General features: G+C 51.8%; 2 protein-coding genes across 8 annotated transcripts in view; one reads left to right on the top strand and one right to left on the bottom strand.

The window, feature by feature from the left end:
- The window catches only part of ERMARD (ER membrane associated RNA degradation), an 82,787-nt gene extending 77,140 nt beyond the window's left edge, over positions 1-5,647 (bottom strand). Inside the window, exons 1-4 of one of the 7 annotated variants that reach the window (XM_085863699.1) lie at positions 5,228-5,647; positions 4,675-5,127; positions 2,831-2,970; positions 494-598 (exon numbers count right to left, since the gene is read on the bottom strand). In XM_085863699.1, the coding sequence (XP_085719825.1) occupies positions 494-598; positions 2,831-2,970; positions 4,675-5,127; positions 5,228-5,378 (849 nt within the window). In that variant the 5' untranslated portion in view covers positions 5,379-5,647. The remainder of the gene's footprint in view (positions 1-493; positions 599-2,830; positions 2,971-4,674; positions 5,128-5,227) is intronic. The other 6 variants (XM_085863696.1, XM_085863700.1, XM_085863697.1 and 3 more) reach the window with 6 other exon arrangements.
- A 1,673-nt stretch (positions 5,648-7,320) lies between these two features.
- The window catches only part of SRA1 (steroid receptor RNA activator 1), a 35,062-nt gene continuing 25,330 nt past the window's right edge, over positions 7,321-17,052 (top strand). Inside the window, exon 1 of the mRNA XM_085864367.1 lies at positions 7,321-7,579. Within this exon, the coding sequence (XP_085720493.1) occupies positions 7,555-7,579 (25 nt within the window). The 5' untranslated portion in view covers positions 7,321-7,554. The remainder of the gene's footprint in view (positions 7,580-17,052) is intronic.

Here is a 17,052-nt window from a genome sequence, read left to right as displayed (position 1 = left end):
CCTCAAGGAGTCGCTCCTGGTGGATAGCAGCTCTGTTCACCTCAGTGTGACCTTAAAGAAGTCACACGTGGTCACCTTTTGGCAAGATACGGGTCACCCTGCGGGTGACATTGGTTTATTTATTACTTAGTTTATTATTTATTTTAGTTGTATCAAAATTACACAATGTAAAAAATAGTGTGTGCGGAGACGCCTTCTTTCCTGCCATTGGGGTCGCAACAACAATCAAGCAAAAAATGCAGGAAAACATTCATAATGTCGGCTGTAAGTTATAAAAGGTTGAAAATTAGCACAGAAATAATTTGTTTCACCCACTCAGACATTCAGGTCCCAGCTCCCACGGCTGGGGTGCTGTAAAAAAAGTGAAAAGTACATTCAAGAATGCGACACAAAAACAAACTGCTGTGGATGCATCAACATTCAAAGAAGAATGCGAGCGACGAGATATCACGACAACACATATTTACATGATTTGTGATGAACACACACTTACATCACCAAGAGCGCGTTCCAGAACGGCCGTGTTCTTGAGAACACAGATGCTGGTCCCAACGGGGTCATCAGCATTGAGAAGGTGTTCAAAAGAATCAATAAATACCTGCGACAGAGACGTAATTAATGCACGTGCTGAGTGAGCAGCAGGTCGACCCACACACTTGACGAACAGCAAATTAGCAGCAAAAAAACAGCGATAGCTATGCTCATCCAAATTCCTTTTGAGGCAACCAAATCAACAAGCTGAGTAGTCTCATGAGATCAGTGGGTGCTCGTTATGTTCTGTGACCCTGCCCATTGAGAGATTGCATTGTGAAGTCCATTCAAGTTAACATCAGACTTGTGTTGTTTAGCCGAGGCAAAGTACGGTGAATACAGGAAGTGCTGTAACATATCCACATGGTGTTATAAGGGTCGATCATTAAGTGAGTGGCCTGATGCAAGCAAATTCAAAGAGATTGATGAGCATTCGTGAAAGTGAAACCGATACCATTGTGTCATCCATCTGAAACTTTATAAACTGTAAAATTAGAAAACTTGTTTGGGACGTTCCTAATGTCGGTTCTCAAATTTGTTTGAACCATCCTTAAACTGACATTCTGAGCAGTCATCTTGGGGTGAATTGGCTCAAGATCACCTCGATACGCCCCCATTTTGGATTGACGGGACTGGATGAGCTTCAAGACGACCGTGCCAGTTTTCCTTGATGATACGTTTGGTGAGAATGACATTTTTGAACAATGGCGAAGGCTCTTGGGGCTACGTGTACATGAGAAGAGAGTGGGGAGAAGACAGTGGGTTTTACTACACGAATGAAATTATCTGGTTCACACCTTTTGTTCATTCCCTTTGCCACTTGATTCTCAGAACTGCTCCTGGGACTGAGCAGAAAAGCCAACTTTATGGTGGAAAGTTATAAAAATAACTAATGTGACCATAATCTAAAGCTTTCATCTGCAGCCTGATGGAGTACTGCTCTCCCCTCTAGGCTGGTGCACCTGCCTCCCACCCTTCTCGGCTTCACGCTGTGGGAACCAAGGCATTTCGGATCATTGGCATCTCCCGCGATGAGGCTGAGTCTTTGGGCCTCTCACTCTCTCACCACAGGCAGGTCAATGGTCTTTCTGTCTTCTACCGTCTCCTCTCCAGCCTCGCCCCCCGCTCTGTCTGCCATTTGTCCCCACCATATTTCCGCAGGGTGCTCAAGGTCCGCCAACAACCCCCTTCTGGTAAAACTACCAAAATCACGAATCACTGCTCACCTTCACTCTTTCATTCCACTTTTTTCACCACCTTTGGAATAAATTCCCTCACTCTATTCAATCCCATTCTTCCCTCCAGGCCTTCAAAACAGCTGTTCACCACCACCTCTTATCATCCCCCATCCAAATCCTCGATCTTTTCTACCCCCGTCAATCCACCCCAAGCCCACCTCCTTCAAATTCCCTGCTTCCCTTCCTGAAAGTCCCTGTCGTGTCCTTCTTCTATTCCCCCATGTTCCCCACCCCATCCCTCTCCCTTCCACAGATCTCCTAATGTCTCTGTTCCCCACTGTTTTGTCCTTCCCACTCCTGCCCCTCTTGTCTCATGCCCCCCTTGCTGTGCGTTGTGTGTTCATTCTCATACGAGCCTCGACAAGATATACAAAAATAAAAAAATGAGATGACATTCCCTTTAGCTAATTGACACGATAACTGTGTGTGTCCTTCGAAAGGTGATGGAAACAGAAAAGATAATTTCACTCAACTTTAGCTGGAACTTTCATGTCCAACCTTCCCATTCCTTTCCTTCTTCACCAACGGGTTGAAAAATAATGGCTCACGTTGAAGCTGTGGAAGGAACACCCTGCTTTTGTTCTCAGGTGTTGCACAAAAGTAGTTGAGGGGGATTGAAAGGTGTCCATCCATCAGCTCGTCAGCACCCAGTACTTTCATAACATCGTCATGTTCTTTTTAAAAAATATTCAACTCTTAACTGAAAAATAACTCAAATAGTATAACAAATATGAATTGGTGTCTTTAGCATTTCTGTTTAAACCCAAAGCTCAGATGCTGGGACCACCCCCCCCCCCCCCCACAAAGTTCAAATCCCATGCACTGTCAATTTTCTATTCTCTATTAATGTCCTTGTGATTGTGTACAAAAGTGCACCGATGTCTCCTGAACTCCTGCATGTAATACAACTACAAGCTTCATCATGAGCCTTTGGAATGAAGAGAGAAAAACAAATCCCATAAAGTTTGGCCACAGACTTATTGATCAATCATCACAATCATATATATGACTTTGTCGCAAAAAAAAAACAACAACACAGTTTTATGAAAGATTGTTCTTACCTGTGGGGCATTTGTCCACACAAGCCACCTGTAATAATTTTCTTCGAATGTCTGAACACTTTGGGACATCAGAAAGCCGTGAACGTGGCAAGCGATGGAACCCAGCGAGGAGATGGTGGAGCAGTGATCCAGCTGAGGTCCTAACAAAAAGGACACCGTGTTTCTTTATTTTTTTTTAAGGACATCGTGATGTACGGCGACATTAAACAAACCATCAAATGTGACATTAGACCCTGGATTGATCTGGGGTCGGGTCTTAGCTTTGTGTGCTACAATAAAACCTCATTCTGCTTAAAGGGTTGTCCTCAAAAAAAAATTTATCTTTCATTGACATCATTGGCACTCAATCTGTCTGGACCCCGACAAACTGAGAGCAAAAATGATAAGAATGGGGGAAAAAATTGTATTGCAAAGATAATAATTGTCAATGTACAGGTAAATGGACACACCTGGGTAAATGAAGGCCACCAAGCAATGGCTTCCACACAGGTGTGGCCCACATGTAAATTAAGCAAATAACATCCCTGCATGCTCAGGGTCATGTATAAAATTGCTGCACAGGCCTGGTTGCCTATAATTATGGCGAGCATGGCTGCAAGAGGAGACCCTCCCAATGGCCCCCATCCACAGAGCACGTGTGGTCACCCAATGGTTTGATGAGCATGACACGAATGTTATCCATACGTCATGGCCTTCTCCGTCACCAGATCTGAACCCAAATGAACATTCATGGGATATTCTGGAACGACACCCGAGACAGCGTTTCCCACCTCCATCAAACAGGTGTGAGTTGACTTTCTCGAGGAAGAATGGTGTCACATCCCTCCTGAAGAATTCCAGATGCTGGTGGACTCTATGCCACTACAGCCCATACAGGGCATACTGGCCGCACGTGTTGGCCCACCACCCTATTGAGTGACTATCGTTCCAAATTCAAACCACAATAAAAAATAAAATCATGAAATGGGATACAACGACGCGGTTTGCACAAGAAAAAGTGCAGCGTGTTGCGCGGTTTATACAGACCAAATCAACGACGCAGGTTCAACGAAGCTTCAGGATGACCTCTGCAAGGCAGGCATCATCGAGAAAAACGATTCGTGAATGGAATGAAAAGTTGATAGATATTGATTGTATCCTGCAGAGGAAGTGGGAAGGATGGCCAAACACAAGTGGCGAGGATGTTGAACATGTTCGTGAGTCGTTCGAGCACAGTCCCAACGGGTCCATTGGGATTCGGATGAGAGCTAACACATAGAATGCACAACAAGGGGAGGAGGAGACAATAGGGGGAGGAGAGGGAAGGAAAAAAACACAGTGGGGAACACAGACATTAGGAGATCTGTGGAAGGGAGAGGGATGGGGTGGGGTGTATCCAGTTGTATACAAGATGGACACCACAGGGAACTTTCGGGAAGGAAAGGAGGGAATTTGAAGGAGTTGGGTTTGGGGTGAATTAACGGGAGAAGAAAAGATCGTGGTTTTGAATATGGGAAGATAAGAGGTGGTGGTGAACGGCTGTTTTGAAGACCTGGAGGGAAGAATGGCATTGAAGAGAGTGTGGAAGTTTGGTTCCAAAGGAGGGTGGGAAAAAAAGAGGAGAAAAAAAAAGAGGCAAACTACACACACACAATATAATTTAAGTGAAGGTGAGCAATGATTCTTGATTTTGGTTGTTTTACCAGAAGGGGGTTGCTGGCGGACCTTGAGCGCCCTGCAGAAATATGAGGGGGACATATCACAGAAACAGCAGGGGGGACGAGGCCGGAGAGGAGACGGTAGAAGACAAAGACCACCGACCTGCCTGCGCTGAGAGAGTGAGAGACCCAAAGACTCAGCCTCACCGTGGGAAATGCTAATGATCCAAAATGCCTTGGTTTCCACAGTGTGAAGCCGAGAAAGGTGGGAAGCAGGAGCACCAGCCCAGAGGGGAGAGCAGTATTCCATCAGGCTGTGGGCGAAAGCTTTGTATGTGGTCAGGAGCTCAGGTGGGCAGAGGAAGGACTTTGCACGATAGAGGATTCCCAGTCGGTGACTGGCTTTGGAGGCCAGGTTGGAATTGTGGCTTTCCCAGGAAAGGTCATGGCAGATAGTGAGACCCAGAAGCTTGAATGAAAGGACTTCTTCCAGAGGATTGTTGAGAAAGTGGATGGGGGGGGGGGGGTTCCAGTGGTCCTTTCGGAGAGACATCGTGAGAGTGTGAGATTTGTCTGGGTTGAAAGACATGTTCCATGTGTTGGACCAGTTTGTGATTTTATCCAGATTTGCAGAGAGTGAAGAGGCTGCTGCTTGCCAACCTGGGGGATGACAGATGATGACAGGCAGAGGGTGGAGTCATAAGCAAAGAGATACTGGTTACAATATAATTTAAATTCCGAACAAGAACGGCGCCATTACCGGGCTGATTGTGGTCGTAGCAAAGCGACTGGACTCGGTCCCAGTCTAGCAATCCATTTGGACCGATTCTGTCCTTTCCCACAGCGCATTGTCCAAGTGATAACAAATGCTGCACTTTGGGGGACAGACAGGACAAACATGGCCGTGCCATGTTCTCAACACTTCTGTGTCTCCTCTCTTTGTCTCTTCTCTTATCTCTACACCTCACTGTACACTCTACACATACACATACACATACACACGCTACACCTCGCTTTACACTCTACACCTGCTTCACCTCACTATAAAACCTGATGTTGGCTTAACGGTTTAAGGTGTTGGCGACCTCTCCATATATATATATCTATCTATCTATCTATCTATCTATCTATCTATCTATCTCTCTCTCTCTCTCTCTCTCTCTCTCTCTCTCTCTCTCTCTCTCTCTCTCTCTCTCTCTCTCTCTCTCTCTCTCTCTCTCTCTCTCTCTCTCTCTCTCTCTCTCTCTCTCTCTCTCTCTCTACACCCTCTCTCTCTCTCTCTCTACACCTCTCTCTCTCTCTCTACACCCCTCTCTCTCTCTCTACACCCCCTCTCTCTCTCTCTCTCTCTCTCTCTACACCCCTCTCTCTCTCTACACCCCCTCTCTCTCTCTCTCTACACCCCCTCTCTCTCTCTCTCTACACCCCTCTCTCTCTCTCTCTACACCCCCCTCTCTCTCTCTACACCCTCCCCTCTCTCTCTCTACACCCCCCCTCTCTCTCTCTCTACACCCCCTCTCTCTCTCTACACCCCCCTCTCTCTCTCTACACCCCCCTCTCTCTCTCTACACCCCCCTCTCTCTCTCTACACCCCTCTCTCTCTCTACACACCTCTCTCTCCCACCCCCTCTCTCTCTACACCCCCCTCTCTCTCTCTCTACACCCCCCTCTCTCTCTCTACACCCTCCCTCTCTCTCTCTACACCCTCCTCTCTCTCTCTCTCTACACCCTCCCTCCTCTCTCTCTCTCTACACCCCCTCTCTCTCTACACCCTCCCCCTCTCTCTCTCTGCACCCCCTCTCTCTCTCTACACCCCCCTCTCTCTCTCTGCACCCCCTTCTCTCTCTCTACACCCCCCTCTCTCTCTCTCTACACCCCCTCTCTCTCTCTACACCCCCTCTCTCTCTCTACACACCCCTCTCTCTCTCTACACCCCCTCTCTCTCTCTACACCCTCCCCCTCTCTCTCTCTACACCCTCCCCCTCTCTCTCTCTACACCCTCCCCCTCTCTCTCTCTGCACCCCCTCTCTCTCTCTCTGCACCCCCTCTCTCTCTCTCTACACCCTCCCTCTCTCTCTCTACACCCCCCTCTCTCTCTCTACACCCTCCCCCTCTCTCTCTCTCTGCACCCCCTCTCTCTCTCTCTACACCCCCCTCTCTCTCTGCACCCCCTCTCTCTCTCTACCCCCTCCTCTCTACCCCCTCCTCTCTACCCCCTCCTCTCTACCCCTCCTCTCTCTCTCTCTCTCTCTCTCTCTCTCTCTCTCTCTCTCTCTCTCTCTCTCTCTCTCTCTCTCTCTCTCTCTCTCTCTCTCTCTCTCTCTCTCTCTCTCTCTCTCTCTCTCTCTCTCTCTCTCTCTCTCTCTCTCTCTCTCTCTCTCTCTCTCTCTCTCCACCCCTCCCTCTCATCTCTCCCCTTGTTCCATCTCACATGTTCTTCGAACACTCCGTTCACACGATCCCACATTTAAAAAAAATCGGAAAGTATTTGGCGGAAGAGAGACTCTCGATTCCCGAAAATAAACACCTGCCGATTTGAAGGAACGTTTCAATATGTGTATACATTGGTTTTTACATACCCTTGTATCGATAAAGTAACAACACTATATTGAGGACATCATAAATATGTACAATCATTAATATGAATAAAAACATTGGTTCACAGTATGGTGACCATGACGGTAAAGGTCGCGTCAGGTCTTCTCAAAACAGTTAAACCGAATTATAAATTGTAATACTCCGTTGTAAGAATAGTATTTAATCCCTTGCTGATTTTGAAATGTATTAATCTGATGTAAACGAAGGTTCCGTGGAGGGAAGGAGGAGTTTCCAAGGTGAGACGTGGAAGCGCTTCGTGGCGGCCGGAAGTGGGGAAATTCACCTCAAACTTCCGGCTTCTGTTCGGGTGGTTTGGATGTCCTGTGGGCTGTGAACTCCGACACGGCACAGTGGAGTCTGGACATTGACCTCTGACCTCGAACTGTTCTGTCGGGGTCGTGTCCGATGACGGTGTGATTCGGATTATATAATAATATTAACAATAATAACATCCGACCATCATTGTCTTCGTTTTGAACGATAAACGTCATGGCGGAGGAGTTTGTGAAGCCTGGTGAGTATATATACTATGTCGTGCTTGGTAGAAGTGGGGAGTGACGCTCACGTAATAAACTAAGTGTGTGTGTGTGTGTGTGTGTGTGTGTGTGTGTGTGTGTGTGTGTGTGTGTGTGTGTGTGTGTGTGTGTGTGTGTGTGTGTGTGTGTGTGTGTGTGTGTGTGTGTGTGTGTGTGTGTGTGTGTGTGTATAGTGTTGTGGTTGAGGAAATTCGCAAACCACCATTCAGGTCCCGTAGGTGAGATATCTCTGTAAGTATATGTGTAGTTAGCCCCAAACCCATTGTTTAGAGGGAATAAATGTGATTCATTCGGGCTGTGACCCTTTAAGATAGCCGTTTTTCTGTTCTATCTTTATTTTGAGCCAACCACGTCTCAACCGCCATCACACAACAACCACCAACCACAACGCCTCTTCACAACAACAACAACGCCAACAGCCACGACCTTTACCGTCACGGCTCGCTCCCGGAAACATCGCATCACCGCCATTCCAAGCGTCGCCATGGCCATCACCGCCACAATAAACCCTCCACCACCTTCACCTCTCCTCCTTCTGTCGCCATTCCCGCACCGCTTGTGGGCACCGAGCGTCAGGCTGTCCTGGCCTCGTGCGGGACGCGCGCTGAGCCGCGGGTGCAAAAAGCGGCCTTTCCGAGGAAAGGTCGGATCAGGAATGATACACGCCCACTTCTGTTCCGTCCAATCATTAAGCGCGGGGCGATTTGGCCTCGCCTCCAGGCGCGTCGGAGTCGAATCGATATATGCAAATTCGAGGATCGGGGAGGTTCACGCCCACTTTTCCTCCGTCCAATGAGCGAGCGTGGCCCCGCCCCCGAGCTCATCCTGATCCGGAAATTTGCATATGGATTCTCCTGCTGTACTATAAAGCGCCGAGCGCGGGGCGAATTCAGTCAGTTTCTGTTTCGGGCTCGGGCGAGTTGGAGAGGTGTGGCGGCGGCGAAGTGTGGCAGCAGCAGTCAAGACGGGTCTGGAGGAGAGTCGGTCTATCGGGGTTCGGAGTCTGTCGGGGAGCTGCAGAGAGGGGAAGCCGGGAACGCGGTCGAGGTCGCAGTGGAGTCGCTCGTTGCGGGACGCAAGCAAGTCAGCTATCCTCTTTCCCCAGAGCATCAACAACCCCCCCTGTTTCCCCCCCGCGCTGAGATAGTGCGAAAAGGAGGCCCCGTTCCCACCCCATTCCAAGCCGTGCCAACGAAACCCGCAGAGGAGCGTTGAGTCGGGGCACCGCCGCGGCATTTTGCGGCTCATCACAAGACGGGTAGGCTCCACGCGGTCTCGGCCCACAGGCCCGTCTGCCCCCTTGTCGTTGAGGGTGGCCCTTTTCTTTTGCTTTTGAGTATATGTGTTGTCGGCGCCGTCTGTAAAGTAAAACTGTGTAAGTGTTGCCGTGTGCTCGCGTAGTCGGTAGTAGATCTGCATTGTTGTGTTCCTTTTGTTACATTTGCTTTTGGTGCATAATTGTTGTAATTGTATATGTGTGCTTTCCGTGTGCCGCGGAATAAATGTGAATTATGTTGAACTGTTTTTCCCGTTTCGCTTCGTCTTTTCTTTAATTGAATCTCCATCTTGTTTCACGTAAAGGGTTGGTAGTGGGCTGAATACGCCCGATAATTAATCGGAACCGTCGAGGTCGACGATATAACACCGCTCGGTTATCCCGATAGTACGGAATGGGTCGCTTCAGTGGCCCGTGTCCAGGGTCGACCTGCGGCGAGGTGTGATCGCCCGGTCTACCCTCCGTGTGGGGACTTAGGTAGGTCGAATTTGGCGAACAACCCTATCCCACGCGGGGGGCCGGTTGGCACAATCGTGGTGAGGCCGAAAGGCCCACCCGTGACTAGTTCCCGGCGTTAGTCCGAGAGGGTCACGACGGGATTGTCCGTCCGGTGGGCGACGTGCCGCGATTCGAGTTATGTGGCCGCTCGCACGCCGGCGAGCGCGAATTCGCATATATATATATATATGTGTGTGTGTGTCTGTGTATATATATATATATATATATATATATATATATATATATGTGTGTCTGTGTGTGTGTGTGTGTGTGTGTGTGTGTGTGTGTCTGTGTGTATATATGTATATATATATATATATATATATATGTGTGTGTGTGTGTGTGTCTGTGTATATATATATATATATATATATATGTGTGTGTGTGTGTGTCTGTGTATATATATTGTTGCGGATTCGCGCCCGCCGGCGTGCGACGGCCACGTAACTCGAATCGCGGCGCGTCGCCCACCGGACGGACAATCCAGTCGTGACCCTCTCGGACTAACGCCGGGAACCAGTCACGGGTGGACCTTTCGGTCTCACCGCGATCGAGCCAATCAGCCCCCGCGTGGGATAGGGTTGCTCGCCAAATTCGAACTACCTAAGTACCCACGCGGAGGGTAGACCGGGCGATCGCACCTCGCCGCAGGTCGACTTCGGACACGGGCCACTTAAGCGACCCGTTCCGTACTATCAGAATAACCGAGCGGTGTTATCGTCGACCTCGACGGTTCGATTAATTATCGGGCGTATTCAGCCCACTACCAACCCTTTACGTGAAGCAAGATGGGGATTCAATGGGGAAAAGACGAAGCGAAGCGGGAGAACAGTTCAACAATAAAGCACGTTTATTCTCCGCACACGGGAAGCACACAAATATAATTCCACCAAATGCACACAAAAAAGAAAACACAATTCCATTTACACAAAAAGCAAACATAAAAGTGAAAACACAGTGCAGAGCTAATACCGACTACCGAGCACACGGCAACACTTATACAATTCTACTTCACAGACGGCGCCGACAACACATACCCAAAACCAAGGAAAAGAAATACCCTCAAGAATGAGGTAGGCCTGGGGCCGAGACCTGGTCGGGCCTACCCGTCTGGTGATGAGACGCGGAGCGGCGATGGCCCCGCAACCCGCGGGCCTCGTGGACAGTGCCTGGCAGGGGGTGGGAACGGGGCCCCCTTGGTCGCACTATCTCAGCGCGGGGGGGAACAGGAGGGGGTTGCTGATGCTCGGGGTATAGAGGATCTTTATTATATGCGACGAGCGTCTCCACCTCGGCCAGGTCGCGCTGTCGGCCTCCCAGGGGTGCAGCTCCCTGCACGACGCGAGCACCCCCTCGTCCGCCCTCGCCGCCTCTCCACAGCTCGTCCCCTCCGTTCCGACTTTTAACGCACACGACGAGCAGCTCCACCGCCCGCGAAGTCTTGACTCTCTGTTCCGACTCCTTCGCCTCGTTCCGACCTTTACTACTCCTTCTCTCGTTCCCTCTTGCGACTCTCCGACCCCTCGTTCTCGTTCTGCTGACTCTTTCACTTCTTGCGACTCCTTCGTTCCGACTTTTACCACTCTCTCGTTCCTGTTTTGCTGACTCCCTCGTTCCGACTTTTACGACTGACTCTTTCGCTCCGACTTTTACGACTCCTTTGACTGACGAACACCGTCCTTTTATCCCCCCGTAACTTCGCCTTTGACCCCCTCCCTTTGACCTTTCAACTCGCTCCCCATTGGCCCGAGAAAAAGTGGGCGTGAAGGCTTTTTGATCCACAAATTTGCATATATCGATCGCCCTGGGGGCGGGCCCCACTCGCCCCTCGCTCACCGATTGGACGGCAAAAAGTGGGCGTGTGTCGTTTTGGATCCGTTTTTGAAGCAGAAAATCCGTGATTTTGTACACGCTGTTCAACGTGCGCCCTACACGAGTCCAGCATCGGTGCCCATGAGTGGCGCGAGATGACGGTGATGCGATGGTGGCGAGTTGCGACGGTAAAGGTCATGGCGGTTGTGGTGAAGCGGCGTTGTGGTTGGTGGTTGTTGTTGTGGTTGTGATGGTGGCGATTGGTCCAAAATAAAGATAGTAAAAGAAAAACGGCTATCCTGAAGAGTCGCAGCACGTATAAATGACATGTATTCCCACTAGACAACGGGTTTGGGCCTAACTACACATGCACTTACCGAGATACCTCACCTAAGGGACCTGAATGGTGGTTTGCGAATTTGGTAACCACAACACTACCCCCTTCCCTTTTTACAGACTCGTCCCGAGTCGTCAAATTTTCGTGTGCCATCATGTGTAGTTTTCCCCTAGTACATTTTACCTACGGATCCCTGAGTGCGACATTCATGGTATTCGTGTCCCCAAAATAAATAACCTGAGGGCTGCGTAACTACCTAAACAAACTCACTCACACGGACGACTTAAATAAAATTGCCGGCGCTAAGACATACATGCCGGGGCGCACTCATATGTACAGTACATCTTAACCTTAACTTACAAATCTTACACTAAACCATGGCCCAGGATCATTGAACTCTGCAAAAGAAAGCAGTTAGCAGGGAGCCAGGCTGCCCACATGCAGTCTCTGACTCAAACAATGCAGGTGACAGGGAACGTGGCTGGCTGCTCACACGCAGTCCAAGGCCTTCCTTTTTGAACTGAACTCAGTGAACCACAACGGTGCTTGGGCTGCACAACGCAGTCTCCGTGCCAGCTCAAGTGGCACACGCAATGAGCACAACGAATGGATGCATGAACACAAACACGGTGCACGGGCCGCCACTGCAGGCCCGTGTTGTAGCTGCCAACAGGGCAGTTCTTGCAGCTTGCAAACTGTTGCTTTCAGATCCTGGCGCACATGGAAATGAACAGGGGGGGCAAAGCAAAAATTGAACGGGGCTTGTGAACATGGGCAGTGGGCATGGCATGGCAAAGGTGAGCAGGCAAACACAGCCCGCAGAAGAAGGCCGCTGCAGGCAAACACAGCCGGCAGACAAACTGGCCGGCACAGGCCTCGAAGAAAAACAGCCAGCAGCTGAACTGGCCGGCACAGGCCTTGCAGCACACAGCTGCCGATGATCCAGCCGGCACAGGCCTCGCAGCAAAACAACAGCTGCCGATGAAGTTGGCCGGCACAGGCCTTGAAGAAAAACAGCCAGCCGGCAGATGAAGTGGGCCGGCACAGGCCTTGCAGCAACACAGCCAGCAGATGAAGCTGGCCAGCTTTTGCCGTTCAGTGGAGGTTGGTGGAGGGAGTGCGGTGGTGCTGGCCACTTGGAAGGCGGGCTCGGACCTACCTTCCTGTCTCCCTCCCACCTATCGCCTTTGCCTGTCACTGTACATACCCACTCCCTTAATTTGTCAAACCCCAATTTAGCCCCAACTTATTTTTTTATTGTTTTTATTTTTACTTCCCCACTATAAATCGTCCCCTAACCCCCTTTATCGTCCTTGTTCGGCTAACCTATTCTGTCACCTAGCCTACTCCCAACCCCTACGTTCCCTTCCCGGAGGGGAACAAGGGAGAGCTAACGTCCTGTGCCGAGGCCCAACGAAGCCTCAGAATGGCCTCCCCAGAGTTCAGCGATCTATAACCCAAAGTGGGTCCAGCGGCCCACAACGACAGCGAGGGGATGGATGGTGCGGAGGGGTACATCTCCTAATCTACCCTAACCATTTAACAGTTAAACTACCCCGGGGCTTTCAACAAGCGCCTCTCGCTTAAACTATTGGTTCTAACAACCCAGATTCCCGTCGCCTGTGTTGGTGTCCTTACAATTTCGGGCCTCGCCCCCCAATTTTCTCTCCGTGCCCTCACACGGTCTCCTGGCTGGGACACGTGGCTCTCTCTGGCAGGCACGACCCTCTGCCGAATCTCCCGCTATGGCACCCCCGGGCACTACACTGCCTCCGAGCCTACCAGCTCCCTAACACCGGGGAGTGCCCCCCATGGCACCTCCCCTGAAACGCACACGTGGCAGGCCGGCCTCCCGGGCCCCTTTCCGAGGGTCACCCGTGCCCACTGCACTGCCCACGCGGCTAATGGCGCCCCGGGCCCCCGCACCAAGCAGGCGCACCCGTGCCCACTACGCTATCCCGGCCCCCCATGGGCCCTTGGCCTACCGCGGCCGACTAGCCTGGTGCCCGGGGTACCCACTCAGCGATACTCACCTTTCGCAGCCACGCTCCCAAGCCCGTCAACAGGGCTCCTGCACCCCTCCAAATGGGTCTCGAGCCTACTTTCCCACCAACAACAAAACGACCTCCATTTTTCAATTTGACTAACCCAGCTAACTCACTTTACTCTGACCCCGGGGTCCCTTGGGCGGGAGTCACTCCTCCCCCCAATCACTCATCGCACCATGCATTCCCCATTCACTCCACACACACAGACCCGCTGGCCTCACTCACTCAACATGTACACGTACTCTCCTCACAACTCACCAACTCTTCAACACACACACCGCTGAACTCTGCCATCCTTCTAACTACATCCCCTAACTAACTCGTGCTCCCACGTCGTCCCTTAAACTATAGCACGTTCCATTTAACACTACGTAGCTAAGCTACGTCCCCTCTACACATTCACAAGTCTGTCAGTGTCTTCAAATGTCCCAAAAATTAATTTCCCAACCTAAATCTGGCTACAATCCCTCTACCTAATCCATTCCACGGACTCCATGAGGACTTACCCCTGCCCCATGAAGTCGGTCTAACTAAGCTAACCCTTCCCCCTAACTAGTTTTCATCCTGTGCCCAGGTAAGGGGGTCTTTCACCCCTTGCCCAGGAATCCTGTACACCCGAAAGTGAGGCTTGCTTTTTTTTTTTTTTTCATGCGCAGCACCTGCGCGGCAACTCAGAGCTCGCGCACTTTGCACCTGCAACTGCCCGTGACGTCATGCAGCTGCACGTGTTCCTCGTCCCTCCTTGGACGGGACCATCCGGCAGAGATACCCCTCCTGCCGGATTCCAACCCCACGTGCAGCCATGACGTCACCGTGCGCATATAAAAAAAAAACACAAGCCACACGTCTCGAGGGGTTCCCCACGCGAACACATGTGCTTTGCCCGTTGGAGCTTAACACACACGATCGCGTGGAGAACCCGTCCGGTCCAAATCCATTTACCTGCCTAAACTTTGTCCGTCCGCGGGATCGGCAAATCCACCGCGTGCGTTTCCGGACCGGGACTTCACTCTCGCAAGCGAGCACGTGGCGGTCTCGTGCGTTGCACAGCACGAACCGCGTGCTCACTGCTGGGTGAACCCGGCACGGTCCCCGAAACAACTACAGCCGCTACTCGGCTTTCTTTCTTCTCATGTCGCCTTCGTCGTCGCCATTCAACCCACGCACACCTGCGTGTTACGACGCACACAGTCCACTCCATCACATTCACACGGGAGACGCGGCTGCGTGCTCCCGCATGCCAACCGACATCTCCCTCTCATACCGCTCTCTCACACACACGGTCTCCCTTGCACACAGCGACCTTGCACACGGCCGTTCACTCACGCGTGCGGGGCACTCACCCGCGGTGCCTCACTCGCACTCCGTGCCTCATCCACACACGCGGGGGCACTCACCCGCGGTGCCTCATCCACACACCGTTCCTCACTCATACACGCGGGGGCACTCAACCGCTGTGCCTCATCCACACACCGTGCCTCACTCACACACACGGCCTCACTCATACACGGTGCCTCATCCACACACGCGGGGAACTCAACCGCGGTGTCTCATCCATACTCCGTGCCTCACCCACACTGGCCGTTTCATCCACACACGCGGGGGCACTAACCCGCGGTGCCTCATCCACACACGGCGTGCTGGGAAGCACGCACTCCGGCACCATCGCCACCACACCACTCACACACGGGGTCGCTTCCACACACGGGGACGCACTCACGCCTTGCACCACACACGCAGGGACAACCACACTGGGGATTTGTGTCCCCACAAGGGTCTCCGGGGCCTCTATACCCCCAAGCTCTCAGTGCACCTGTCCACAGCACTCCTCCCCTCAACCTCGCAAAGCACGACCGAACTCACCTGGTCGTGACTCGCCTCAAGGGGGCATACTCCCTCCCCTCGTTCCTGGAGGAGGCCATCCAGGTGCTCGCACTGGGTCTCTACCCAGTCCGCCAGCTCACCCTCACTATCCTCCACTACCTCCGTGTGTGTGTGTGCGTCACTTACCCCGTCCTCACCGTGCAGTCTCTCCTCTATCGTTCCCTTCCCGGCTACCGTTACTGCCAACTCTTCACCCTTTACCTCCCTTGTCTCCACTATTATTTCCGTTGTCACGGCCTTCATGCCCGCCTGCAGGCATCGGCCCATGTTCTGCGTCGCACCCCACAGTTCTTTCATTTGCTTGTTCATGTCTTTCATTTCGTTTGTATTTCCGCATTCATTTGTGCCAGCATGGTGAATAGCTGGGCCATGTCGGATGCACTCAAGTGAGCCGTTTCGGCAGGGGTTGGGGAAGGGTCTTGGTGGAGAGGGGGGGGGAGGTGTCATACACCGCGGCCGCTGCCGCACCCACCTCGGGCCCTGGGTTCAGTTGGGCGAGTCCGTGTTCCTGCACAATCAACATTTCCTGCTCGGGGATTCCATCCTGGGCCATGGACTCTACATTATTACACATATACATTTCTAATACCCCCGGCTCCCGCTCGCCTTGAGACGCCATCTTGCTTCTCGTGAAGGGTTAATTTGCTCGCTCGTAATTTGGAGGGAATCGGGGGTCGCTTCTCTCACCCCTGGACCGATTCCCGTGAATTTCGCTGGAGACAGGAGAGCCTGTTGTCCCGCTCTCCAATACCAGTGCCGCGAGGAGGGCGATGAATTTATATCCCACTTCTGACACCAGTGTTGCGGATTCGCGCCCGCCGGCGTGCGACGGCCACGTAACTCGAATCGCGGCGCGTCGCCCACCGGACGGACAATCCAGTCGTGACCCTCTCGGACTAACGCCGGGAACCAGTCACGGGTGGACCTTTCGGTCTCACCGCGATCGAGCCAATCAGCCCCCGCGTGGGATAGGGTTGCTCGCCAAATTCGAACTACCTAAGTACCCACGCGGAGGGTAGACCGGGCGATCGCACCTCGCCGCAGGTCGACTTCGGACACGGGCCACTTAAGCGACCCGTTCCGTACTATCAGAATAACCGAGCGGTGTTATCGTCGACCTCGACGGTTCGATTAATTATCGGGCGTATTCAGCCCACTACCAACCCTTTACGTGAAGCAAGATGGGGATTCAATGGGGAAAAGACGAAGCGAGCGGGAGAACAGTTCAACAATAAAGCACGTTTATTCTCCGCACACGGGAAGCACACAAATATAATTCCACCAAATGCACACAAAAAAGAAAACACAATTCCATTTACACAAAAAGCAAACATAAAAGTGAAAACACAGTGCAGAGCTAATACCGACTACCGAGCACACGGCAACACTTATACAATTCTACTTCACAGACGGCGCCGACAACACATACCCAAAACCAAGGAAAAGAAATACCCTCAAGAATGAGGTAGGCCTGGGGCCGAGACCTGGTCGGGCCTACCCGTCTGGTGATGAGACGCGGAGCGGCGATGGCCCCGCAACCCGCGGGCCTCGTGGACAGTGCCTGGCAGGGGGTGGGAACGGGGCCCCCTTGGTCGC

Source organism: Eptatretus burgeri, chromosome 18 (genome assembly GCF_056783735.1).
Source record: "Eptatretus burgeri isolate ZD-2024b chromosome 18, Ebu_testis_v1, whole genome shotgun sequence".
NCBI classification, from domain to species: domain Eukaryota; kingdom Metazoa; phylum Chordata; class Myxini; order Myxiniformes; family Myxinidae; genus Eptatretus; species Eptatretus burgeri.
The sequence above is the reverse complement of the archived record's forward strand: the minus strand, read 5'-3'. Positions and strand labels throughout refer to the sequence as shown.